Raw genomic sequence first — 24818 nt, 5'->3', positions numbered from 1 at the left:
GGTGTAATCAGCGATAGCCTTGCATCTGCCCATTTCCAGCTATCTCGTTCTGGATGAATGCGGCAACCTCTTCCAAGCTCGTCTGGTTTTTTCGTCTGAACAGACGCAAAGTTCGACAGTCTTTTCAATGTCCGAACACTTATTGTCACGCTGTGTCTGTGTGCTAGAGGTGCAGGGATTTCCTTGTTACTAAAACCAATTCTGAAGTAAAGTCTCACAAGTTGTTCCACAGAAGACATGTTGTCAGCTGACAAAGGTGTGCGAATGTCATTAATTGATTTATCATTGATCTCGAAATTTTAACTTTATTCACAAAATTTTGTCTTTTTTCTCGAAATTTCGTGAATAAAGTCGAAATGAAAACTTAAAAAAAAATCTCCTTCCTGTAATATTTTTTTCTCTTCTTGTGGCCCTAATCCTCTTCCGTAGAAATTGGCTAAGCGACTGAAGTGCGGGGCTCTTTCTGTCCCACTGAAGGAGAAACAAATGGAGTGGACTCCATCCTCAAGTGATGATGTCCTGGTGATGGTTGAATCAAAAAAGACAGAACAGAAGTATTTGGGTTCACCTAATATTGTTCTTGAGAGAGGTGTTGCAGCCGTTAAATTAATGACTTTCGTACGCCGACTACCTTAGTTTATAGTGGACATGTGTTTTCTGCTTATTGTATTGCTAAAATTATTATACTATATTATTATTATTATTGTTAGTTTTTTGTGTCTTGAGAGGGCGTGTTGTGTGCGTCAGGTGGATCTATAGGTCAGGTGAATACGCGGCGGCGCAGGTGGAAGATGAAGAAGAAGCGGCGGTAATAAAGCGTCTTTTGACCACGTTGTTGAAGTTCCTGTTGCCATAAAAGATGTTTTTAGTTTTCCTTTGGATGTTTTTATCGTTCAGAAAGCTTTTCCCAACAGATTTAAACCAAAGAATAAAAGATAGGAATTTTGTTTGGCGACCGAGAAGTTTTGTTTTACGTGCGTAAAGCGAAACACCGCTTTCTACACCACGACCTGTCTGTGTCAGCGGAGCCATGCTTCCAGTGCATTGAGAGGGCAGCAGTCTGTCAAGAGACATGTCACAGGGTCAGGGTGTGTGTGTCTGTGGCTGCCTTTCCATCATCGTCATCGACCGTCCAACATCATTTCTGATTGGTCAGAAGTCCAGTATTCGCCTTTTCGCCTGCGAATAATTCCACACTGGAGCGAAAAAATATCCATTGTGTTTTCGCTCTGCGAACATTCGCTGCCGGTGTGTACGCTGCCATTGACTTCAATAGGCTTTAAAAAAAATGTGAATATTCGCCTAACAAATTCGTGTGTAAGGACCTTAAGTGTCACTGATCATTGTGAATGACAGTGATCTGATCTGATGTGATCAGAACAGATCAGATGATTAATGAATTGATTGACGGTCGGCAGGGGCGGTGCTGTGGCCGGACAGGACCCTCTGATTGGCTGAGGAACAAATACATCCAGAACCTCAGCCAGAGCAGTCTGGACGTTTTTCCTTGTTCCTGTTTCAACTCTACTCAGCCCGTGTTTGACTCGTCCAGGTGCTCTGCGGCAAACAACACCCTCTTGCTGTACATGCAGGTACTGCAACACACACACGCACACACGCACACACGCACACACACACACACACACACACACACACACACACACACACACAAGTTGCAGGTTTTGCAGGGTTTTTTTTTCACTTGTCTCTTTTTCACACTCTTGATGTTGTTTCAGGGTTGTGAGACGCTGCTCCATGATTGGCTGAATCAAAACATTCTGACAATTATCGGCATGGATTTTGGTCTAATCTTAATCCAGGTAAAAATGAATCCTAGGCTGTGATGGCCTCAGCGGTCACCAGAGGGCGCTACCTTCACACTACCTCTCCCCCTGTGGTCCCTGCAGGTGTTGCAGTTAGTCTTCAGTGTGTGTCTCTATCAAGGCTTCCACAAGAGAGCAGCTCGCAAAACTTTACGGGACGACTCAGACCACGCCCCCCTGGACGAGACCCTCAGTGACAGCGACTCAGTGGACCACGCCCCCCATGGACAGCTGGCGAATGATGATGACCTCAGCCCAGACGGCCACAGCGCCACTGATGAGCGCCTCCCTGAGAACGGCCCGCAGCACTTCCTCTCCGACCATCAGCAGCAGGGCTAGCCTAGCCTAGGGTAGCCCAACTAACCAATCACATGAAGACAATCACTCAAGGACAATGGTGACAATGACAACATAGACTGTGGCTGTTTCCATGGCCCCTAGAATTGTGCAAAACCTAAATATGGCAATAAAAACTGGTGATGGAAACAGCTCAACTCAGAAAAAAACTCTCAAATACGGCTGAAAGGTGTTGATGCTCTCATGAGGTGGTTTTTCACACAGATCCATAGAGAGGAACATTTCAAAAGTGTCATGGAAACACTTTTTTCACATTGACACGTCAGCAGACGTGACGTACGGAGTCATGTGACCACTGACCAGTGAAACGCAAAATGTTTTGTACCTCCATCCTCCTCAAAGTAAAGTAAAATACGGCTTATGACCTTCACACCATTCAATGGAAACACCTGCAAATCGCAGGTCGAAATCGAAATTTTAGAAATATTGCTTTTATTTTGTTTTTATAATCAATACCAATCAAGACTACTGTGAGAGTTTTGAGTTCTGCTACTGCAGGTCATCACCAGGGGCCGTGGGGATTTGAATAATATTTACAGCAACATGTTTGTACTAAAAGATGAGGTGACCCAACCTGTAGTTCCCCTTACAGCCTGAGAGTGGTGCCCTTCTATTGTCATTGGTTTTAATCAGTGGAAAAGAAAACTAAAGAGGTTGAAAAGTAGAAAACTGCATTTAAAATAAATAAAGTTCTAATCAAAAATATTGTTTGTTCCAGTACAAAAACATTAGCAGTGCTGCATTTAAATGTTACCAAATATTAGAAAAACATTGTTAATTTTCACTGCTGTGCAGTTTTTCTTTCTTGGCATTGTTCAGGAGGAGCAGCTGATTTTCTCTCTGATGGTGTCAAGAATCTCCAGACAACTTTGGCTGTGGTCAAGAGGCTTTAATAAATAAAAGATGATTGACAGTGACCTTAAATAAAATAAATAATGAACATCGCTGGGGGGAAGAAATAAAAATAAATAATGAACATAGATGGGGGGAAGTCAGTCTTTCTTCAAGCAGAGGCGCTGTGATTTAAGGAAGTGGAATGGAAAGAAACTCATTGGCTATCAGCTGTGATGAACTTATGTGTGAAAGTCACATGACAGGAGGACCAGCCAATTCCAGTAACAGCCAGACTGACAATATGACTGTGCAGCGACTTTTTCAGTGGCCTCTCGAGGTACTGCAGGTAAAATTCCCAGCACTTTTCCCCATAGAAAAATAACAATACAAATAATACAATAATACAAATCATAAACTGTTGACCATTGACCTGAAATGGGGTTGATAATAAATCATCTATTGAGTTACTGAGACATGATGGGAAATGAATGGGCTGCCATGTTGGACCCTGTCATGTTGCCCTCTGGATGTGTGTGAGTGCACTGTGCACCAGCTCCACCTGCTGCATCCAGCAGGAAAAACACTCCATGGAGCTCCTCACTGCGTCGTAGTCCCGGGGTGGAGGCGGCGAGGATGGACAGTCGGTGGGGTCCACAGTGGAGGACTGGACACACACACACACACACACACACACATGAAGGACTCCTACCAGGCAGCACACAGACTGTCTGGCCTCCTGCCCTCTGGGAGGCGCTACAGGAGTCACCAGCAGCGTCAGCAACAGTTTGTATGTATATATATATATATATATATATATATACATACATATATATAATGTGTATATACTGTACATTTGTATATATATGTATATATATATATATATATATATATATATATAAATAATGTGTATATACTGTACATTTGTATTTAATTGACTGCTAAGCGTTCTGGTTGGATGCTGACTGCATTTCGTTGCTCTGTACTTGTAACATGAAAGGACAATAAAGTTGAATCTAAAACACACACACACACACACACACACACACACACAGTTTGGCTGGACTAAATCCCTCCCCCTGCTCCCGTTCCGTCCAATCAGAGCACAGACACTCACCAGGTGCTCCGCCAGGTCTTGGCTCAGCCGGATCACGTGACACAGGCTCGGTGACAACTGCGAGAAGTCCACCTGGAGCAGCTGCAGGGAGCAGGAGCGCAGCTGCGACAGGTTCTGGAGCACCACATCGGTCTGAACAGGAAGACAGCGGTGGCGGTGGGTGGCGAGCTACAGGTGCAGCACATGCAGCCGCAGGTGCAGCGGGTGTGGGCGGGGCCTACCTGTTGCAGCGGAGCCATGCTTCCAGTGCATTGAGAGGGCAGCAGGTGACTCAGAGCGGCAGTCTGTCAAGAGACATGTCACAGGGTCAGGGTGTGTGTGTCTGCAGCTGCGTTTCCATCAAGCCTAGAATTGCGCGAAATCTAAATATGGCCATAAAAAGTGGTCAACTTGGAAGAACCTCTCAAATATGGCTAAAAGGTTTTGACGCTCTCATCAGGTGGTTTTTCACATGTATCCATCGAGAGGTGCAGTATTTCGCTACAGTGTCATGGAAACACCTGTCCAGGTACGAACATCACGTCTTCAATCAGCCAGGTGTCTGCTCTAAAAGAAAAAAGGCTAATAATAATGTAGGAGCAATTTTATATTTATTTCATTGATTGATTGATTGATTGGTTTATTTTTTTTTATTTCCCTTTAAGTCAAGTCATCACGTTCATGACTGACCTCGACTCACAGTTTTTGGTATCACATAAAAGATTCTAACACACCAGTGCAAGCTTGATGGCTGACAAAAGGCCAGATTGGATGTTGTTCATGCAGTGAATATTGGAATCGGACACGCCGGCCGGGAAATGGTTTTCAATTTGTTTTGTTTTTGGAGTCGCTTTTTGAATCGGTTTAAACAATTCTATCATCTGTTGTATCTTTTTGCCATCTTGTGCCTTTCTGGAATCCGTGGACATACAATTAGACCTTTTCTCTCTGGACATTTCGACTCTTAAGTTTTTTTTTTTTTTACCTTTTCTACAAATGGACATATTGAAACCACCGTGGGTACAAAGTAATTGTCTTAAAAGAAGGTTTTTAAATAGTTTGTAAACCATTTTTTTTTTTGCCATTCCATTTGGAGCTCTCACTTGGAATATTGTGGAAAACAACGACTTTGTTTCTGCTGAATGGACTTTGGAGCTGGTTTTTCTCGGAAGATGTCTGAGTAAAACTTGCTTCTAAGACCTCACGAAGACACAATGAGCTTCATTCGCTCGTTGCCTCACCTTGCTCATCTCCTCCTGGACTTGGGCCAGAGCCCCCTGCAGTTTTTTGCTGACCCGCAACATGTCGCTCAGGCCCAGTGCACGCCCTTCTGCAAGCTCTGGCCACAGCAGCAGCAGCAGGGGGCAGCACACGCACACGGCACACACTGCAACAACAGGATGAGGAGGGGGAGGGGCTTGTCACTTGTTGCTGGATGAAATAGCAGCATTGTAGTCCACGCGCGAGCACTTCGAGTGCGCACCGTGGGATGTACTAATATAACCAAATATTGGACTGGCAATTTTTCTCCTATGGCCACTGGAGGTACTGCAGTCAGAAAAACCCAGACAGACCAAAAATCATCTTCCCCAGAGATTGAAACACAAGATGGAGACAAAATGGAGGTGGTGGAACAAGGTTCATAATAAATCTTTCTTTTGTAGATTGTCATTATTTAACATTACGGGGCCACATGGTGGCGCAGTGCCTCACAACAAGAAGGTCACAAATTTAATTCCAAGTGTGTGTGTGTGTGTGTGTGTGTGTGTGGGTGAGTGCGAATGGTTGTGTGTCTCTATATGTCACACATATGTGGATGGATGGATGGATGGATGGATGGGATTGGCTGATGCGTCCAGATGTATCACAGGAGTTAACTGAAAGACGCGCGTCTCCAGCTCATCCCCAGACAATCTGACAGACAGACAGACAGACAGACAGCTGACTCGCATCTTTCAGTGTCTAAATAAAACCTCAACTGCTGCAACACAACTGTCTTCACACACACACACACACACACACACACACACACACACACACACACACACACACACACTACCTCAGCTGTAAATGCGGCCAAATGTTCCTTGTTGTTTTTCTGGTCAATAAGGATTTTTTTTTGTATTTTGTTCTCAGGAAAAAAAAGTTTACACATTTTTTTTGTCTGACTGGAGATGCAGTGATGCTGCAATAAATGTTTCGTTCAGTACAGAAAATTCATCTTCTATTATTGATCTCCTTTATTAGAGAAAAAAGTTGTCTCTGTTCTCTTCAGAATTTGGCATTGTCCAATAAAAAATCCTCACACAGGTGAAACTTCTGTGCATGCCAGAGTACTTCACTTCTGTACAACAGTTCATATTATTACTATTGTTATTATTATTATTATTATTATTATTATTATTATTATTATTATTATTATTATTATTATATTCAGGAGCAGAAGAAGAAGAAGGAGAAGAAGAAGAAGAAGCCCATCACGACTTGGTCACTCACCAATGCTGAACTTCATCCTGCGACTCTTCTGAGATGCTATGCTGAGATTCTGAGATGCAGCTTTGCAACTCAAACATATATATGGACAGATTCTTAATCCCAGGAAACAACACATCACTGACTCACTGATGTCACCACTTGCACACACACACACACACACACACACACACACACACACACACAAAAAACAGATTGTGACAAATCTGAACGACAACCTGTATGTCTCAGTTCAGTTCAGTTCAGTTCAAGTTCAGAATGATTTATTAATCCCTGGATGGCAATTCACTGTACAATAACCTGTCTAGGCGACACGTGGTTGCTGCCTCACAGCAAGAAGGTTGTGGTTTTGATTCCGGGCTCCGGACCTTTCTGTGTGGAGTTTGCATGTTCTCCCTGTGTCTGCATGGGTTCTCCGGCTTCCTCCCACAGTCAACTGAACACTCTAAATTGTCCGTAGGTGTGCATGTGAGTGTGAATGGTTGTTTGTCTCTATGTGGCCCTGCGATGAACTGGCGACTTGTCCAGGGTGTCACCCTGCCTTCGCCCTAAGAGAGCTGGGAGAGGCTCCAGCAGACCCCCTTGACCCTGAATAGGAATAAGCGGGTATAGAAGATGGATGTTATCATATTTCTACATTCTTGAAACACCAAGCAGGTGTCCTACCTCAAATTTTGTTGTATGCTCTCTTACAATAACAATAAAGGCTTCTGATTCTGATTCAGCATTTTCCTGACTGCTAGCACCATTTGGCTGACGTGATCAGCGGGTTTGAGCCCCCTGCTGGTGCTGAGAGGAAGTGGTTGCACCTGCTGTCTGTCCTGCTCTCCTTCATCCACCTTGACCTGGCGAGGTCATTTCCTGTTGTGGCTCCACCTCCTCCCGCTGACCTGCCCATACTAGCTTCTGAGAATATTGACGTGCCCTCGTCAACAGGAAAGGATAATTTTTTTCCGCCGTTGCTTCCAGTGAAAACGTGGTAAAACTTTCATAGAAACACAACCGTCACTGGGTTTGCGTCACAGGAGGTGAGGTAAAATCCTTGTAAGGGGAAGGGGGGGTTCCTATGGTTGCTCAGCAGATTCTGCAGTAGTCGACACATGTGAGATGACATAATGAGTGCGTTTGTGCGCATGCGAGAGTGTGTGTGTGTGCGTGTGGGGAATACTATAATTATCAGACCAATTTTTTTTGTCTGATAATTATAGTATTTATTATTTTGTATTACACTAAAGATTTTCAGTTTCAAATGATACACACACACACATTGATGTTGTTGTTTGTTATTCACTCTCACGATATGTGAATGACATTCTATTGTTCTGTTGGACAATAAAAAAAGAAATTGAAAAAGTTGCAGTCAGAGCACTTTTGGCTTCCGCCCACTTCCTGTTTCCACTTCCTGTATCAGCCTCTCCCTCACTCGCTCTCTGCCTCCGTTCCTGTATGAGGACTAGCGCTAGCAATTCATTATTTTTTTTATACAAACACTAGAAACAAAACTTTAATAATAATCATGAGTGAAAACCAAACAGAGAAAAAAAAATACAAATAAAAATGGCAGATTGACCACACTTGGATGTGGAGGTGGAGTTTTAGACAAGGATCATCAGCTCAGCAAATTCTGTAAATGCAGGAAGTCGGGAGACGTCAACTGAAAAGAACCGGAACCATGTGATGTTTTTCTGTGATTCTGTTTAATGGCTCCGCCTTATTTCGCAACACTTTCGCTGCAATTATGACTGTGAAGCCTCGGCGTGCACATCGTGACGTCGAGGTGCTTTAATTCCATCCATCCATTTCCAAAAACAGCTTCCTCCTGCTCTCAGGGTCCAGGGGGTCTGCTGGAGCCTCTCCCCAGGGTGACACCCTGGACCAGTGGCCACTTTATTAGGGACGCTAGAGACACACAACCATTCACTCACACACACACACACACACACACACACACACACACACACACACACACGACAGTCAATTTAGAGTCTCCAATTGACCTCACATGCATGTTTTTGGAGTGTGGGAGGAAGCTGGAGAACCTGGAGAGAATCCATGCAAAACCCCTGACAGAAAGGTCCCAGGCCCGGAATCGAACCCACAACCCTCTTGCTGTGAGGCCACAGTGCTCACCACTGCACCCCGTGTCCCCCTCCTTTAATTTCAGATTTGTTTGGTCTCCTCATTGTGTATCTCAGTTCTTCTCAGATCCTGAGATGATGGTGACGTCCCCTCAGGCTCCGCCTTCCACCATCAGGCTCCCCAGCAGAGCCAACAGCAGCAGCCACAGGAGGCGTGGCGGCGGCGGCGGCGCTCCCTGGGTCCCGGCAGTGGTCCGGGGGGGCATTAGGTGAAGCGTGTGCGTGCTAGATGCGGTGGTCCTGGCGTCCTGCAGGGCGGCGACGGCGGCCAGACTGGCGTTAAAGTCGCCGGCGGCCAGCAGGTCGAAGACGCAGGCCTGCTGGTAGATGTCCGGGATGGGCAGTAGGGCGGTGCAGTGGGCCCGGGCGCCTGCCGAGGCCCCGCCCCCACTGGGCAATGGCGTGGGCGTGCTGAGCCTCTGGGAGGTGGGGCAGCCCCACACGCACAGCTGCAGGTCCTGGGCGGCGCCAAAGGCCTCCACCACGGCGCGCGGCACCCGCACCGACAGGCCTAGCGAGCGCCCGCTCTGACGCACCACCAGCAGCGTGTCGATGTGCGCCGCCCGGATCTCGGCGTGGCGCCCGGCGCTTTGCGTCCGCACTGTCAGGCGCCGCTCGCCGCTCGCCACCGAGCCGTCGGCGAAAGCGGCGGGAACGTGGTCCAGCTCGGCCTGGTACAGCTGCTCGTCAACGCACTGCCGCCAACCCTTGAAGATGACGGTGATCTGCGGTTGGGGGGGGGGAGCGAGAGCAGAGCCAATCGGCCAATCAGTGAGCTGCAGGTCAGACGTCCGTCCGCACCAAGGACGGAATGGAGACGCAAAAGACAGAATGTTGCGTCGCTAACAGGAGCTAATGTGTTAGCACCAAGATCTGAGCCCTGCTGGAATGCTAGTCAGCTAGCGTTAGCGGCTTTTTTTTAACTTTGTTTGAGCCAGTCTCACATTCCTTTTAAAGCACCATCACTCCACAATGGAATGTTGTTATTTTTTTAGACAAATCAAGTGAAACTGGATCTTTTTTTTTACGGCACACCTGATATTATCTGACGGTTAATTAGTTTAGTTTAGCTTTATTTTGGGTCCCCATTAGCGGACGCAGAACGCCAGCTAATCTTCCTGGGGTCCATATGGATCAAAAGCAGACACATAAATGTCACATTATATAAATACATCATATAATACATTACATTTTACATATATGAATTATATATTCAATTACCCTCCACTCACACTCCATTCAGCCCCCCCCCGTGTGTTAATCTCTGATTCTATTTCCATCCAGGCAAGATCACAATGCATTTGGTCAACGCCCTTCCTCACTGAACACCCGAGTACAAGACGAGCTGAGCTGCTCTCTTCTGCGCGATCTGAAGTTCAGTTTGCTCTTTTTTCATTGCACTTGACCAGGTGGCTGCACTAGTGGGCCGCGGCCCAGTGGTTGAGAGACACTGAGCTAACGCTAGGCGCAGAGCTAACGCCTCAGTCTGGCCGCACAGGTCAGGTTTTGCTGCAGCAGCTAAAAGCTAACTAGCCACTGGTGGAAGGGGCCTAGCCTGTGTGTGTGTGTGATACGCTCACCTTGGTCAAGGCAGTGGCGTGCGACCCCGCCCTAACCGGCGAGCTAGTGGCCTGTACATACAGGAAGTCGTTGTCGATGAGAGGCCACGCCCCCTGCACAGCGCAACTGTGGAAATCATCGCTGAAGGTTCGGACGTGAGGGTCACCGAACACGCCGCAGTGCAGGTACTCCAGCGGGCGGCCAGTGTTGGCGGCAGCAGCGAGGAGCCCCTGCTGGAACGGGCAGCCGTCCTCAGAGGCCAGGGGGCGGGGCTGGCTGGTGGGCCCGGCCCGGGGGCAGCGGTTCTGGAGCAGCAGGTCCTCGATGCCCTGCACGGCCGAGTGGTAGGCCAGGTCGCCTCGGCACGCCCTCCCCATCCGCCTGGTGCACAGGGCGTAGGAGCGCAGGGCGCTGCAGTAGCCCGCAGCCCCGCCCCCTCCAGCCCCGCCCCCTGCAGCCCCACCCACTCCTCCGGCGCCGCCCAGGTCCAGCGTCGCCGCCACAAACTCTGAGTTGCACCTCAGGATTCGGCAGGAAGCTCCTACTGAGGACGGGGCAGGAGGTCAAACTCTGAGGTCACTTCCTGCTTGTGACGTCACGTGTTTATTTTTGATGAGCACTTCCTGTTACCTTCAAGAGGACTCAGCTGGACCAGCAGCACCACCAGCAGGATGGAGCGTTTCCACGCCGAGGCCGAGCATTGGGGCGCCATCAGCGGGCCGGACCCTGGAAGTGCAACACGATGAGAACCAGAACCAGGACCAGAAACAACAACAAAGCCTTGGCTGAAAAAAGAAAAGTATGGAGCGTGAACTGTGAAGTGCAGAGGGGTCAAAGTCAAACACTCTGTGGGGTCATGTTAAGACACATGGGGGAACACTTGTTGAAAACCTCCATGGACGGAGGTGAAGCTCTTCTTCTGTTCTTTCTGTAAAACACTAGTGTGTGTCCAGTCGTGATTAAATACGCCGTGCTTTGCTAAGAAGAGCTAAGCCCAGGCAACGTTAGCTGCAAAGGTTCGACCACAAGCCTTAACAGGTCAAAAGGTCAAACTGGGACAAAGTCTCGGTCCAGCACTGATTTCTATTGGATCTTCCTCCAGATTGAACAGTGAACCCGCTGTATGGAGCCAAGCAAGCTGAATATGGAACAAAGCAAAGCTTCATACTATACAATAGATAACTTCATGTTGCACACATGCAAAATCCAATTTCATATTTGAAAAACACTACAAAATAAATAAAATAAAAATCATATGGCTCATTTTTATTTTCAGCCTTCTGATTTAAATTTCAATAGTAACCTTTTTCCGCTGGCCGATAATACATTTTTTTAAATAAATAACAACAACAAACTAATGAAGTCATAATAATAATATCCTTCGATTAACGTCCTGTCCTGATTGACAGGCCAAAATACCAGCAGAGCATTCTGGGATTTGTAGTATTAGCGGTGCTGTATTATAGCGGCAGCTCTCAGGCTGTGTCTCAATTCAGGTTCTGCACCCTTAAGACCGAGTGTCCTCCGTCTGAAGGAAGCGTTCTTAGACTTCCAGCCTAGAAGGACGGACCAAACCCCGCCTCCCCGGTAACCACACGGGACGGTCTAGCCTTCAGCGTATTTCCTCGTTTCGTCACCGCCGTTCCCTCCGGCTGGCCAACCCCGGAAGTGACGTTTTTATAGTATCAAGCTAACCATTGGTTCGCCATCTAACGATGGCGTTGGATGATCAAATAAATAAAATCCTACGTTAAAAACTGGATACTTTATGTGAAACTTCAATATTTAAATTTATATGTTGTGTCTTAACCAGTACATGCCGCTAATTTCAGCTGACTTCCCAGGATCCCACGATGCTTTGCAGCAGCACGCAAAGCATCATGGGATACCCAAGTGCGCGGAGGATAGTAACGGTGCATCCTTGGAATCGGCTAAAACTAGTGCGTATTTCCGAGGGTGCATTTTCAGTGTCCTAAGCACCCTCGGGAATTGGGACAAGCCTTCGCGCAGTGCTATGACGCAACTTCCTTCCAAAATGCGCACTTCAAGGGCGCAGCACCTGAATTGAGACACAGCCTAATAGTGATTTTGTATCGGCTTCACGGGCCAGAGTTTGACGGCTATGGTGTAGTGCCTCCTGAGAGCCAGCAGGGGGCAGTGCTGAAACAGTGAACTGCTTCTTGTTGTGCCTTGTGCATTTTGCCTCAACAACCGCTGCAGCCCCTCCCACCTCCCCTCCTCCCATCAGCTGCTGTCAGCAGTGGCCCGCTGGCGCCCCCTGCAGGACAGACAAGGACGTTGAGGACATTTACCATTGAGAGAGAGCGAGCAGGTGAGTTCTCCTCAGGCCATCTTTGGTCCAGGTGCTCTGGAACTCTGGACCCTCGTCTGTTTGTTTTTGTCACGGGACAAACAGCTGGGTGGCAGGGGGCGGGGCTTACTGTCGGGGCGCAGGGGAGTCAGCCGATCAGCTGATCTGACAACACTCACAAAGCGATTTCGTCATCATGTTAGATCAGATTCCCGCCCGCCAATTCCATCAACTTTCCACCCTGGGACTCACCTGAAAAGGTTCCTGTTTCTGCTCTGGTTCTGGTTCTGGTCCGGTTTCAGAGGAGCAGAGTGTCGCTGCGTCGCAGAGCTGGAGCGCCGCTGCTGCAGTCAGCTGACCTTTACCACCGTGTGTGTGTGTGTGAGTGTGTGTGTGTGTGTGTGTGTTGAAACTAAATATAACCACCAGTTGCCCACTTAAAGTTGCACACACACACATACACAGACTGTGCAGTTAGCATCTGTTAGCACCGGAGCTAACCCTAATAAAGGGGGGCTTGGGCCGACCTGAGGTCAGACAGTACACTCCCACACTCGTGGTCATTAGTGAAAATAATTCTTCTTCTTCTTCATATTCACTGGACCCGCCCACCGCCGAAACTGCTAGCACTATAGGGTTTGCGCTGACAGAACGCTAGTGTTGTAGTAAAGACCGTACAAATCAAGACCAAGACCTTCTCAAGACTAAAGAGCATCGCGCTTGAGACAAGATCAAGGCTGAATATGCCAAAGAAAAAACACTACAAAACAGAACCAGTATCTTTAACATTTTGCAGCTTTGCTAGCTGTTTTGAACCATTTTCAAAACAACAACTTCATAAAATTAAAAAAAAATTAATTTAACTGAAAATGATGGCATGCCAAGCCTGAATGTGCAGCATGTTGCCAGCTCATCCCCAGACAATCTGACAGACAGACAGACGGTGCACAGCTGACTCGGATCTTTCAGTGTCTAAATAAAACCTCAGCTGCTGCAACACAACTGTCTTCACAGACACACACACACACACACACACACACACACACACACACACACACCTGAAAACAGCCCCAGCGTGCAGTGTTGGTCTGGTGTTAGCCCACATGTTGACTGAAATGATCAGTGGAATCGGTCATCATTGTTGTCATGACAACATTAAGTGCGGATAATTGAAGTTCCAGCAGGTAGACTGTAGGGGCCAGTCAAGAACTAAAAATTATGAACACGCACGCACACACGCACGCAGCCCTTTAACCAGTGACACTGCAAAGCACCAGAGTAGGCGAGGCTTTGAACTGTGACCTGTCAATCATCTGACACGGTCCGAAACCAGAAGAGTTGCCCCCTACTGGACACCAGTGAGATCAGCTAATTACTTTAGCTACGTGTAAGAGGCGTGAAAAAGTTACGGCGCTCCTGTTTGACGTTAGCATGTTAGCATGGTGTTAGCGTTCCTAACGCACTGAGGAGCTGAGACGATGAGACCCAATCAGATTTTAGGAAACAGGAAGTTTTTATTCTTTTTCAACAAACATGTTTACAGTTGAAAGATAGAGAGAAACAGAAAGAGAGAGACACTGTAGCATCAGCGCGTTAGCTTATCACATGTCAACACAATCATATTAGACACATTGATACATTTTTTTCCATTTGGATGAATTCAAGTGGACATACAGTAAGAAACTCCTCGTTAATGTTAAAGGAACAGTTCACGGTTAAATCCTCCTTCCTGTGGTGTGACGCTGACTGAACCAACCAGTGGGGGAGGGGCCAACCTGCATCCAACCGCTGGCTGCCGCTGTAGTGCCACACCTGGGTCGACACGTCATGTGACCAAAGGCTGAAGCTTTTTTGTCAATGTCAGCCACCAGCGCCGCCTGCCCGCGTCCCAGAAAAAACTGGACGGAAAACTGTGGATCAAGTCTGAGCTGCGTTTCAATGGTTTTGAACAAGTCCCACCTGGTCCCATCATACTGGACAGACAGACAGACAGAGACTGGGCTGAGCCGTCCGTTTTCTCTCTCCGATGTTTTTTGTTTAAACTACAGTGACAAAATGAACTTGCTGGTCTGTGGAAAGACAACGACTCAAACGCACCTCAAAGGCGCCACCTGCTGGAGCTGTGTTGTTTTCCAAGACTTTTGGTGTGTGTGTGTGTGTGTGTGTGTGTGTGTGTGTGTGTGTGTGTGTGTAGGGAAGTCAGACGTGGATGTGCATCATCACTTGTTTCCGATGAGCCTGGAAGTCCTCAGGAACCGTGTCTGCAACACAACACAATGTCACCTCCGCTGCCAAATATGAGTATGTGTGTGTATGCGTGTGTGTGTGTGCACGTGTCTGTGTGTGTGTGCCACAGCATACCGTTACACCTGTAGCGCAGGTTGGACCAGATGATGTTCTCCTGGGAGAAGCAGAAGACGCCCAGCCGTCCTCCTCTCATGCTCGTGTCAATGACAACTCCCGAGTCGGCCACCAGGTCGGCGCCCTCAAACAGCTTCACCCTGAAATGGCCAGTCGCGCTGTGTTACAAACCAAGAGATGATACTCCGCCTCCAGGTCCCGACCCGGAGTGGGTCCCAGTTGGGTCCTGACCCACCTCATGTAGCCCACCTGGGGCCGGTGGCTGAGCTGCCAGCGGTACGAGGTGCGGTCCTTCCAGCCGACGTTACGGGGGTCCTTCCACAGTAGCGTGACCTCGCCGGTGGTGTCGCCGCTGTGCCACAGAGCGTTCCTCAGGAACTCCCCCGGCCCCGTCCGGGACTTCACCGCCTGAAGGGGGCGACATCACCGGCCCGGAAGGCTGATTCACACGTGTAAAGTGTGACAAATAGAACCGCCACAGTATTTTTCCAGAGTGTCGCAGACGATTTCACGATTCTGGGACGCTTCTGAAACGTGTCTGCACTGCCCCCTGGTGGAAACACGCACACTGACTTTAACGGCTGCAGTCTGCTGCAGAGCTGCGAAAGCACTGCAGACGTGCCGCAGGCGCTTTGGGTGTGGATCGGGGGTGCTTCTGGAAAGGCAAAGGAAAGAGGGTGGTCTGGGGCCACCAGGTGGCAGCGCAGGGCTGACCTTGAGCTGCAGGGCGGGCGTGGCCATGGCCTTGAAGGGGATGGACTGCCAGTAGGTCTGCTCCGTCTGCTTCCACATCACCACGTAGAAGCTGGACGAGTCCTGGTAGCCGAAGATGAAGCCGGCGTAGTCGTCGTCCGTCACCGTGTTCACGTGGAACGTCCCCTCGAAGTCGACCCCGTTGAAGGCGGTGTACCCTGCCGGTAGGAGGCGGAGCGGGTCAGCAGGTCCAGCGGAACAAGGATCACTGAGGGCGACTGGTCACCACACCTACCCACAGCCAGACCCGGGTCACTGTTCATCGTCTGCACGATCTCCATCCCCTGAGGACGACACGGGAGACAGGTGAGTGGGACCAGGATCGGGATCAAGGCCAGGGCGTGAACCAGGACCAGGATTGAGACCACAACCAAGAACAGGCCTAGGGCCTTAGACCAGGACCTAGGATAGTTCTGCGACTGAAATCAAGATTGGAACTGGGACCAACACCAAGGACTAAGTCTGGAAATAGGACCATGTCTGTGACTGGAAACAAGACCAAAGACCAACTCTGGAACCAGGACCAGGTTTGTGACTGGGACAAAGACTAACGACCGGGACTGTGATCAAGGACTAGGACCGAGACCTGGACGGGGACCAGGCCTATGGCTGGAACCGGAGACCAGGAGCAATGCCAGGGCAGGGACCAGGGCTAGGTCCAGTCAGTGGTAGGGGTCTAGTCAGTGGTAAGGCAGTGTTCAGAATGATCCAGTGAGACAGATGAAAATTACAGCTCCTGATTCTGGACCTGAAACCTGTTATGAATCACTGAACTGTAGGTGAATCATTTCCGCTTAGTGGCTGTGCTGAGTTTGAGGAACCAGCAGAAACATCCGAGAGGCCAGAGTGTTCTGCCCCCTGCTGTCAGGCACCAGCACCGCAGCTCACCTGGTTCAGAACCACCCAGTTGGGGTCGATCTGGGCATCGCCCTCTGGGTCCAGGATCACGGTCTGGTAGGCCCGGAAGTCTGTCAGGGTGACCTCGGCGCTCTCAGGACACACGTCCATCCAGTCCAGGACTGCGTCATTGTCAAAGTCGTTCTCACACACATCTCCCACGCCATTGGCTAAAGTGACACACAAGACAGGTCAGCACAGGTCAGGGGTTCGGAAATTCCAGCTCGCCAGCAGAGGGAGCTGTAGATAGATAGATCGATAGATAGATAGATAGATAGATACAGTAGATAGATTGGGGGGCTGTTGCCTCACCATCAGAGTCCTTCTGGTTGGGGTTGACGATGAGTCGGCAGTTGTCGTAGTCGTCAAGGACGCCGTCGTTATCGTCGTCGTGGTCGCAGTCGTCTCCCAGACCGTCGTTGTCCGAATCCAGCTGGGAACTGTTGGGGATGTCTGGACAGTTGTCCCTGCTATCCTGGTGGCCGTCCCCGTCCCTGCAGGGTTAGGACGGAGGTCAGCACAGAGTCCCTGCTGGGTGTCTGAGCGGGTATCTGTGTGTGTGTGTGTGTAAGAGAGACAGAGAGGGACGTACGTGTCATGGTTGGTGTCACAGACGTCTCCCACCAAGTCGTTGTCCACGTCCGTCTGGGAGGGGGGAGGGTGGGGAAAGACAGACAGACAGACAGACTGGTTGAGAGGAGCGGGGACACTCCTGCTGGTGGTTGGGTGGAACTGCAGCTACCTGCATGGGGTTGCTGAGCTCCGGGCAGCTGTCGCAGGCGTCTCCCACTCCGTCCTTGTCTCTGTCCGTCTGCATGGGGTTGGGGACCTTGGGACAGTTGTCCAGGACGTTGGGGATCCCTAGAGACACACACACGTTGTTGCACGTTAGCATTGTGCTGTGGTAATGCTGCGAGAAGACGAGACGAGGGCGGGGTCTCTGACCGTCGCCGTCGATGTCCTGGTCGCAGGCGTCGCCCTGGCCGTTGCTGTCGGTGTCCCGCTGCTCGCTGTTGGGGACGTTGGGACAGTTGTCGCAGGCGTCGCCGAACGAGTCGCTGTCCGAGTTCTGCTGGTCCTTGTTGGGGACCAGGCGGCAGTTATCCTGAGTGGTGGGGGGAGGAGGGACACGGGACATGTGACTTCCCGCTCTGATGGCACCCATCAGCCATTGGCGGGCCGGGCATTTCACGCAGGACAGTGTTCATGTGAAGCTCAGCGTAAAGCAGCTCGCTGGTGTCGACATCGCAGACTCCAGATCTGATTGGCTGTCACGACTTACGGTGGTGCGTTCACTGACAGCCAACAGTCTAAAGCAATGCCACCTAGTGGATATTATATGATGTGAAATAGCAACTATGGAGAATAAGTTTAGAATCATATTTGTGGGAAAATGTACTTTTCTAAGTATGTTTAGGCCAGCAGAGAAGCCTTGCTGGCCCTGATGGCCCGCCACTATGATTAGCTGACCAACCAGCTGGCCAACCAGCTGTCTCACCTCCACGTTCTTGATGCCGTCGCCGTCGGCGTCCTCGTCGCACTGGTCGCCCACGCCGTCCCCGTCGGCATCCTCCTGCCCAGAGTTGGGCGTGTACTTGCAGTTGTCCTGAAGGGTCGGAGACACCGGGGTCACTCGGACGATGATGATGATGATGATGATGATGATGATGATGATGATGACATCACACGATGATGTCACATGGTGCAGTGATGGTGGCTGACTCCGCCCACCTGGTTACAGTGCTTGTCGTTGTCCATGCAGGGCAGCGAGCGGTCCGGGTAGCCGTCGATGTCCGTGTCCACGCCACAGGTGTGGCCATTGCCAGCCCAGCCCACGTTGCACTGTGCACACGCATGCGCACACACACACACACACACACACACACACACACACACAGGTCAAGTCAGGCCTCATTTACCAGCAGGATCCACGACCTTGTGACAGCAACATAAAGTACAGAGAATTGAAGTTGCAGCAGGCAGACTGTTTGGGGGCAGTCAAGAGCTAAAACAGTAAACACACACACACCCCAAGACTTCGCTTCTCCCAGCAGTTGGCCACTCACCCTGCAGGCCACCTCCCCGTTCCGTTCGTTGGTGCAGTGGGCGTTGCTGTCGCAGGGGTTAAAGGTCAGCGCATCACATGACTTCCTGGGGAAGCAGCCCGACGTCTGGTTGCCGAGGAAACCGGGCTTGCAGGCGCCACACTTGTAGGAACCCTGAGGGACGACAGCAGACTGTAGTTCCTGCTCAGGCAGCCAGGGGGGGCGCCACCGCATGATTTGTAATCATTTTAATCTCATTCTTGTGTGGACCCCATCAAGAATCGTCCTCACATTGTGAAAATGAATGCAGATCCTTAAATAAACAAATAAATAAATCAAATAGAAATAGTGCTTCAGTGGTTAACACTGCCGCCTCACAGCAAGAAGGTTGTGGGCTCAATTCCCTGCCTGGGGCCTTTCTGTGTGGTAGTTTGCATGTTCTCCCTGTGTCTGCTGGCTTCTCTCCAGGTTCTCCAGCTTCCTCCCACACTCTAAACATATGCATGTGAGGTCAATGGGAAACTCTAGATTGTCCGTAGGTGTGCGTGTGAGTGTGAGTGGTTGTGTGTCTCTATGTGGTCCTAATAAAGTGGCCACTGGTCCAGGGTGTCACCCTGCCTTCACCCAGTGGCCGCTGGTAGAGGCTCCAGCAGACCCCCCACACTCTGAATTCAGGAAGAAGCAGGTATTGAAAATGGATGGATGGATGGATGGATGGATAAAATATACTCACCACTGTGTTGACGCACACTGAGTTTGCCACGCAGGCGCCGGCGAGCTCCAGGCACTCGTCAATGTCGACGCACTCCTGCGACACCAGACAGAGGAGAACCATATCAACTTCTACTCCTGCAGTCCACAAGGGGGCGTTCATCTTTCCTTCCTTCCTTAAACGCGTCTGTCTGACCTGTCGGTGCATCTTGGCAAAGTCCATACCGGTCCCAGAGAACGGCGCCCCCCACAGGCCCGGAGGACAGGGCTGGCAGCTGAACCCTCCCACAGTGTTCACACAGCCAGCAGGAGAGAAACAGGGCTGCAGTTCACACTGACACACAGCAGAGGGCGCAGTGTTACAACCCAACGCTCCCCCAGACTGGAGGTGGAGGTGGAGGTGAACTGGAGTAGATTTTTCAGGTATACTGTACTTTGCTTGAGAATTTTTTTTTCTGAAGACTTTTTACTTTGACCCTTACATTTGTACACAAATACCTGTACTTTCTACTCCTTACATTGGAAAAGCATGCTTTTAACTTTGACTTCATATCATAGACCATAAAAATGAACAAGCTCAGTGGTCTAGTGGTAGAGTGTTTGCCATGAGACTGGTAGGTTGTGGGTTCGATCCACCGGCCGAGTCAGACCAAAGACTGTTAAAAATGTTTTTGTGCTGCTGTTTGAAAACAGCAGCACAAAAACTATTGTATTAAGAGTAGCAAAGCTGTTTAAAATGATCCAGATGTTCACCAAGACCTCTGACCTCTAGTTCATTTAGTCCAGATTATTCTATCACAGTTTCTCGCAAAATTATCAACCAATGTCTTGTTTCATGAACGGCAAAAAAAGCATTTTTACTTTTCAAAACCTGAACTTTGTAACTTTTACTTGAGTAAAGCAGTTGAATCTGTACTTTTACTTTTACCAAAGTATTTATCTATACTTTTACTTTAGTACAAAACGTGAATACTTTTGCCACCTCTGCTCCAGACATGCATTGTTGTTGCTGTCGTTGTATTGCAGTGTGTCACCTCGTCGATGTCCTGGCAGTGCGTCCCGTTGCCGCTGGTTCCTGGAGGGCACGGCCCGCAGGTGAAGCCAGGGTACTGCAGGCTCTCGCTGCAGGCCACGCCCCTGTAGCAGGGGTTGGGGGAGCAGCGGGAGCGAGGCTCGTGGAAACCTGGCAGACAGACAGGCCGACAGTAGGACAGTAGGACAGACAGACATTCAGGCAGACAGTTGGACAGACAGACAGATGAACAGGCAGGCAGGCAGACAGACAGTAGGACAGACAGACAGATGAACAGGCAGGCAGGCAGGCAGGCAGACAGTCGGACAGACAGACAGATGAACAGGCAGGCAGGCAGGCAGGCAGGCAGACAGACAGACAGATGAACAGGCAGGCAGGCAAACAGACAGGCAGACAGTAGGACAGTAGGACAGACAGACAGGCAGGCAGGCAGGCAGGCAGGCAGGCAGACAGACAGGCAGACAGTAGGACAGACAGACAGTGGGGCAGGCAGGCAGGCAGACAGACAGACAGATGAACAGGCAGGCAGGCAGACAGACAGTAGGACAGGCAGACAGTGGGATGGACAGACAGGCAGGCAGGCAGGCAGGCAGACAGACAGACAGACAGTAAGACAGGCAGACAGGCAGACGGTTCTCACTCCGGTCCTCAGAGACTGACGGCAGCAGACAGAGGGGGAGGGGGGGACTCACCGCACACCTGGCACTCCAGGATGCTGTTCCTGATCAGAGCCATCTCCTTCACCTGCACACAGGACACAGGTAAGCCCCACCCACCTTCCCAAAGCCTGTCTCTGATTGGCCCGGGCTGTGGCTCACCTGCTCCCGGATGTCCTGCCGCAGTTCTCCCAGGATCTGGTTGAAGATGATTAGCTGACCAATCAGAGCCTTGGTGTGATCACCTGACGGGGGGGGGGGGGGGTAATTAGCGGCTGCCTGCTGAGCGGTCACAACGAGAGCATTGTGTGTGTGTGTGTGTGTGTGTGTGGAGACTCACCCAGGATGGAGTTGACGTCCCCGCTCACTGTGGACGAGAGACCTGCAGTCATTACTGGGCCAGACACGACCAGCCGATCACACATTGCACCAATCAGACGCTGCCAGCCATGAGGCCCCACCCCACAGTGACCCCCCTCAGTGTCCTTCATTTGACCTCAGTTGACATGGCGGAGGGATGTGGAGGAGGGGCTCAGAGCCGTGACTGAGTGACGGGGCCAGAATGAGGGCCAAGGCAGCCAATCAGAGGAGGAATCTCCACTCACCTGAGTTGGAGGTTGACGAGTCTCCCTGGAACGGACAGGCGGTCAGAGCGCCGGCGTTGGCGACGCTGCCCCCTAGTGCCAGCCTGAGGGACTCTACCGCTCCCTGGCAGAGACACAGAAGCCACACGCAGTGAGAGAGAGAGTGATTAAGCGAGAGTGATTGAGCGAGAGTGAGACACCAGGAACCAGGAAGTACCCCCTGCCCCCACCTGCAGGCGGCTGTAGGCCTTCTGGCCGTGACGGAGCTCCACCATGTCCGCCTCCCTGGGCAAGGGGACTAATGGCGGCAGGCCCTGGCTGGAGTCGGCCAATCGGCAGTTGACGTAGAGCTCCATGTTGACGTGGCTGCGCTGGAGCCCGCCCACTCTCAGGATGATGGAGTGGGCGCGGCCGTCCGACAGGTTGGCGTTCTGCAGGTTGACGGTGTGGATCTTCCCATCGGCCCGCACGTACCGCACCAGCACTGCAGGGGGAGGAGCCATTAGGGGGAGGAGTCGGGAGGAGGAGGAGCCATGAGAGGGAGGAGTCAAGGGCAGAAGCCAGGAGGGGGAGGCAAGAGGAGGAGGAGATACGTTAGTGATTCAGGTGAAGAAGAATAGAGGCGGGGCAGCGGTGGCATCACATCTGTTTAATTGACATCAGTGTTGGGGGCGGGACCAGCAGGGTAAAGCTGCTTTTCTGCAGTCAGACACACAGCCCTGTGTTCACAGGGAGAATCTCCCAGCATGCTCTGGGGCCATCCACATTGGGGTGGGTAGGGGAGGGGTTTCCTGAGCAGAGTGTCCGCAAACCAATCAGCTCTCTGCTCAGGAAACCCCTCCCCCGGGAGGAGCAGAGGAGTCGCTCTGCTACTCAGTTCCAGGGAAACACGTCAGAGTTTCCAGAGTCGTGCTGCAACCACAGAGGCACAACATCTCCAATGGAAACGCAAGAGACAACACACACACAGGGTCTCACAAGGAGAGGGAGGGAGGGGCGGAGACAAACAGGAAGAGGAGGCAGAGGAGGAGAAGGAGGAGGAAGAGGAGTGGAACCAAGAGGAGGAGAACAGAAGAGAAGGACGAGGAGGTGAAACACAGTGGGAGGGGCCGAGCAGTGATGAGGTCATCACTGGGTTACTCCAGTGATGACCTCATCACCTCCACCGCTCACAACTTCTCCAGCACCTTTGTTGATCTTGCCCATGACGGCCACCTCCAGGTACTTCCTGTTGTCCTGTTTGCTGTACACGCCCATCAGGACTCCGCCCATCTTGGCCGGCAGCCGCAAGGTGGACACCACATAGACATCACTGAGCGTGCTCAGAGCGCCTGCCAGCTTCTCCACGGCGGCCACGCTCTGCTTGGAGTCCTGGAGGCCCAGCACATCCACCACTAGGGGGAGCACAGACACAAGCAGCATCAACACAACTGATCATTGAACCAATCAGGAAGCAGCGCAGGGCTCTCATACTTTTATGCAACATGTTTAAATAGACTGAAATATTTGTATCTATTTAACATATTTGAAGGCTGTGATTGGTTGATGGCCTTGGGGCGGGGCTAAAGATATAGGGAGCAGGGAAGCAGCGTCTGATTGGATAAACACCAGTGACAGATTCCTAAAAGATCCAGAACTGTCCTCAACTTTGGGGGAATGAACGGGCTGTAATAGAGGACGGAGTGACGTCAGAGTGACAATCAAGGAAGAAGAGCGAAAGTCACTTCCTATGGCAGAGCGTTGCTCCAATCACAGCAGACGGCTGTTTATGACGTCGGCAGGTAAACATAAACAACAACAACAAACAGGTGAGTCCGGTGGGTTGCCTCCGCCGCTGAACCCAGCATAGCAGCGGACCGGTACCGGAAGGACCCTCTGATTCCGGTCCAGATGACTGGATGATGCGAACCGGTTCTCTCGAACTTCAAACTAAGTTCTGAAATGATAATCCGACTTTCTAAAACTTGTTCCAAGTATCAGTCGGTGAAGTTTCTCCGCCGACAGTCGGACAGACAGGCAGACAGACAAACAGGCAGACGAGCCTACCTTGGATGCCAGGTCCGTCCGGAGCCCCCGCCGCCAGCGCGACACCCAGGACGGCCAGGAGAAGCGGAACCGAGGCGCTCCAGCCCATTAGAGAGTCAGACGGAGCGGAACCAGGGAGGAGAAGGAGGGTCCGAGAGGAGCGGCTCCGGAGCGGTAGGCAAGCTGCGAGACTGGTGGACCGACCGAGGCGGAGAACCACTGAGAGAGAGAGAGAGAGAGAGAGAGAGAGAGAGAGAGAGAGAGAGAGAGAGAGAGAGAGAGAGAGAGAGAGAGAGGGAAAGCGGGGGGAGAGAGCCTCCTGCTGCGGTTAATGACGGAAAGAGCCGAGAGTCGTCGGCCGTTTCCAGACTGTACACATCCGGACCCGAACTGCTGCTTCTTCCACTGAGGATGAGGAGCAGGAGGGGGCTGGGCCGTCTCTCGGTGGGCGTGGCTCAGAAGCCCACTCAGGTGAGCCAACAGGTGTGTGTGCGTGCTGCAATGTGTGAACGCGGCTCCAGTCGGCCGGCAACAGTTAAAACGAGCTTGTAAATGTAAAAATATGTGCAGCTGCAGGTTCCTAGTGGTCTATAGTCACCTCCTTAAAGGGACAGGCACCCTGGAAACCTGCTGCTGCCGCTGCCGTACAGGAGGTGAGTCTCCCCTGCAGGCCAAGGGCGGAACTGCACCCAGTAGTGGCGAAGTTCTCTCTCTCTCTCTCTCTCTCTCTCTCTCTCACACACACACACACACATACAAACGTGCCTCCAGTGAGGGACAGGTGTGGGTGGCCCTGTGCTGACTGACGTCACACTGCAGAGTCAGCAGAAGCAACACTGACGACGAGCCACAAAAACCTTCAGGGGTTAAATGTACCCGACACAGGCTTTAATTGGCACCCTCTGTGCTTAGAAGCATGTCACTGCAGCAGGAGCATAAACGCAACAACCCCCAGTTTGCATGTGAACTGTGATGGCAGACAGGTAGACAGGAGGTGGTGCAACATCAGCTGGTTCCACTGCAGACTGGTTCCACTGTGGACTGGTCCCACTAGAACTGGTTTCCCTGTAAACTGGTGCTACTACAACTGGTTCCACTGCAGACTGGTTGCTGGTTCCAGTCTGCGGCCGGGCTAAACTGGGCC

At 50.8% G+C, this 24818-nt stretch overlaps 4 protein-coding genes across 4 annotated transcripts in view; 1 reads left to right on the top strand and 3 right to left on the bottom strand.

Annotated features, from left to right (window-relative positions):
- Positions 1–2397, top strand: part of LOC142890002 (CD82 antigen) — an 8180-nt gene extending 5783 nt beyond the window's left edge. The window contains exons 6-8 of the mRNA XM_076028734.1: positions 1419–1592; positions 1737–1820; positions 1908–2397. Coding sequence (XP_075884849.1) covers positions 1419–1592; positions 1737–1820; positions 1908–2162 — 513 coding nt within the window. The 3' untranslated portion in view covers positions 2163–2397. The remainder of the gene's footprint in view (positions 1–1418; positions 1593–1736; positions 1821–1907) is intronic.
- An 887-nt stretch (positions 2398–3284) lies between these two features.
- Positions 3285–6784, bottom strand: LOC142890768 (uncharacterized). Its single transcript, XM_076030023.1, has 5 exons — positions 6604–6784; positions 5349–5494; positions 4350–4412; positions 4129–4260; positions 3285–3678 (listed from the first exon to the last, which is right to left on the bottom strand). Exons 1-5 carry the CDS (start codon positions 6716–6718, stop codon positions 3526–3528), a joined length of 609 nt encoding a protein of 202 aa, XP_075886138.1. The 5' UTR covers positions 6719–6784; the 3' UTR covers positions 3285–3525.
- A 1739-nt stretch (positions 6785–8523) lies between these two features.
- On the bottom strand, positions 8524–12998 carry hjv (hemojuvelin BMP co-receptor). Its single transcript, XM_076028681.1, has 5 exons — positions 12862–12998; positions 12611–12738; positions 10929–11024; positions 10319–10842; positions 8524–9463 (listed from the first exon to the last, which is right to left on the bottom strand). The coding sequence occupies exons 3-5, from the start codon at positions 11008–11010 to the stop codon at positions 8831–8833; spliced, it is 1239 nt and encodes a 412-aa protein (XP_075884796.1). The 5' UTR covers positions 11011–11024; positions 12611–12738; positions 12862–12998; the 3' UTR covers positions 8524–8830.
- Positions 12999–14098: 1100 nt separating this feature from the next.
- Positions 14099–24390, bottom strand: thbs3a (thrombospondin 3a). The gene is made up of 23 exons (XM_076028475.1): positions 23696–24390; positions 22837–23043; positions 21880–22133; positions 21671–21773; positions 21406–21432; positions 21228–21310; positions 21102–21153; positions 20411–20559; positions 19573–19710; positions 19399–19473; positions 18687–18839; positions 18352–18462; positions 18119–18226; positions 17566–17725; positions 17363–17481; positions 17213–17265; positions 16933–17114; positions 16612–16790; positions 15959–16007; positions 15685–15881; positions 15206–15378; positions 14971–15110; positions 14099–14870 (listed from the first exon to the last, which is right to left on the bottom strand). Exons 1-23 carry the CDS (start codon positions 23781–23783, stop codon positions 14809–14811), a joined length of 2862 nt encoding a protein of 953 aa, XP_075884590.1. The 5' UTR covers positions 23784–24390; the 3' UTR covers positions 14099–14808.
- Positions 24391–24818: the final 428 nt, after the last annotated feature.

Source organism: Nelusetta ayraudi, unplaced genomic scaffold (assembly GCF_046127955.1).
Source record: "Nelusetta ayraudi isolate G7.1 ecotype Tasmania unplaced genomic scaffold, CSIRO-AGI_Nayr_v1 ptg000003l, whole genome shotgun sequence".
NCBI classification, from domain to species: Eukaryota; Metazoa; Chordata; class Actinopteri; order Tetraodontiformes; family Monacanthidae; genus Nelusetta; species Nelusetta ayraudi.
The sequence above is the reverse complement of the archived record's forward strand: the minus strand, read 5'-3'. Positions and strand labels throughout refer to the sequence as shown.

What these genes read in the sequence shown, in the direction of transcription:
- hjv (XM_076028681.1), bottom strand. Translation starts at nt 11,010, where the DNA reads ATGGCGCCCCAATGCTCGGCCTCGGCGTGGAAACGCTCCATCCTGCTG. An exon ending in CCAGCTGAGTCCTCTTGAAG is followed by an intron (nt 10,843 to 10,928) that starts GTAACAGGAAGT and finishes CCCCGTCCTCAG; the next exon opens with TAGGAGCTTCCTGCCGAATC. An exon ending in ACGCCACTGCCTTGACCAAG is followed by an intron (nt 9,464 to 10,318) that starts GTGAGCGTATCA and finishes CCCCAACCGCAG; the next exon opens with ATCACCGTCATCTTCAAGGG.
- thbs3a (XM_076028475.1), bottom strand. Translation starts at nt 23,783, where the DNA reads ATGGGCTGGAGCGCCTCGGTTCCGCTTCTCCTGGCCGTCCTGGGTGTC. An exon ending in TGTGACACCAACCATGACAC is followed by an intron (nt 17,115 to 17,212) that starts GTACGTCCCTCT and finishes CTAACCCTGCAG; the next exon opens with GGACGGGGACGGCCACCAGG. An exon ending in CCTGCGCTACAGGTGTAACG is followed by an intron (nt 14,871 to 14,970) that starts GTATGCTGTGGC and finishes GTTGTGTTGCAG; the next exon opens with ACACGGTTCCTGAGGACTTC.
- LOC142890768 (XM_076030023.1), bottom strand. Translation starts at nt 6,718, where the DNA reads ATGTGTTGTTTCCTGGGATTAAGAATCTGTCCATATATATGTTTGAGT. An exon ending in CAGGATGAAGTTCAGCATTG is followed by an intron (nt 5,495 to 6,603) that starts GTGAGTGACCAA and finishes CTGTTGTTGCAG; the next exon opens with TGTGTGCCGTGTGCGTGTGC. An exon ending in AAGACCTGGCGGAGCACCTG is followed by an intron (nt 3,679 to 4,128) that starts GTGAGTGTCTGT and finishes GTGTGTGTCCAG; the next exon opens with TCCTCCACTGTGGACCCCAC.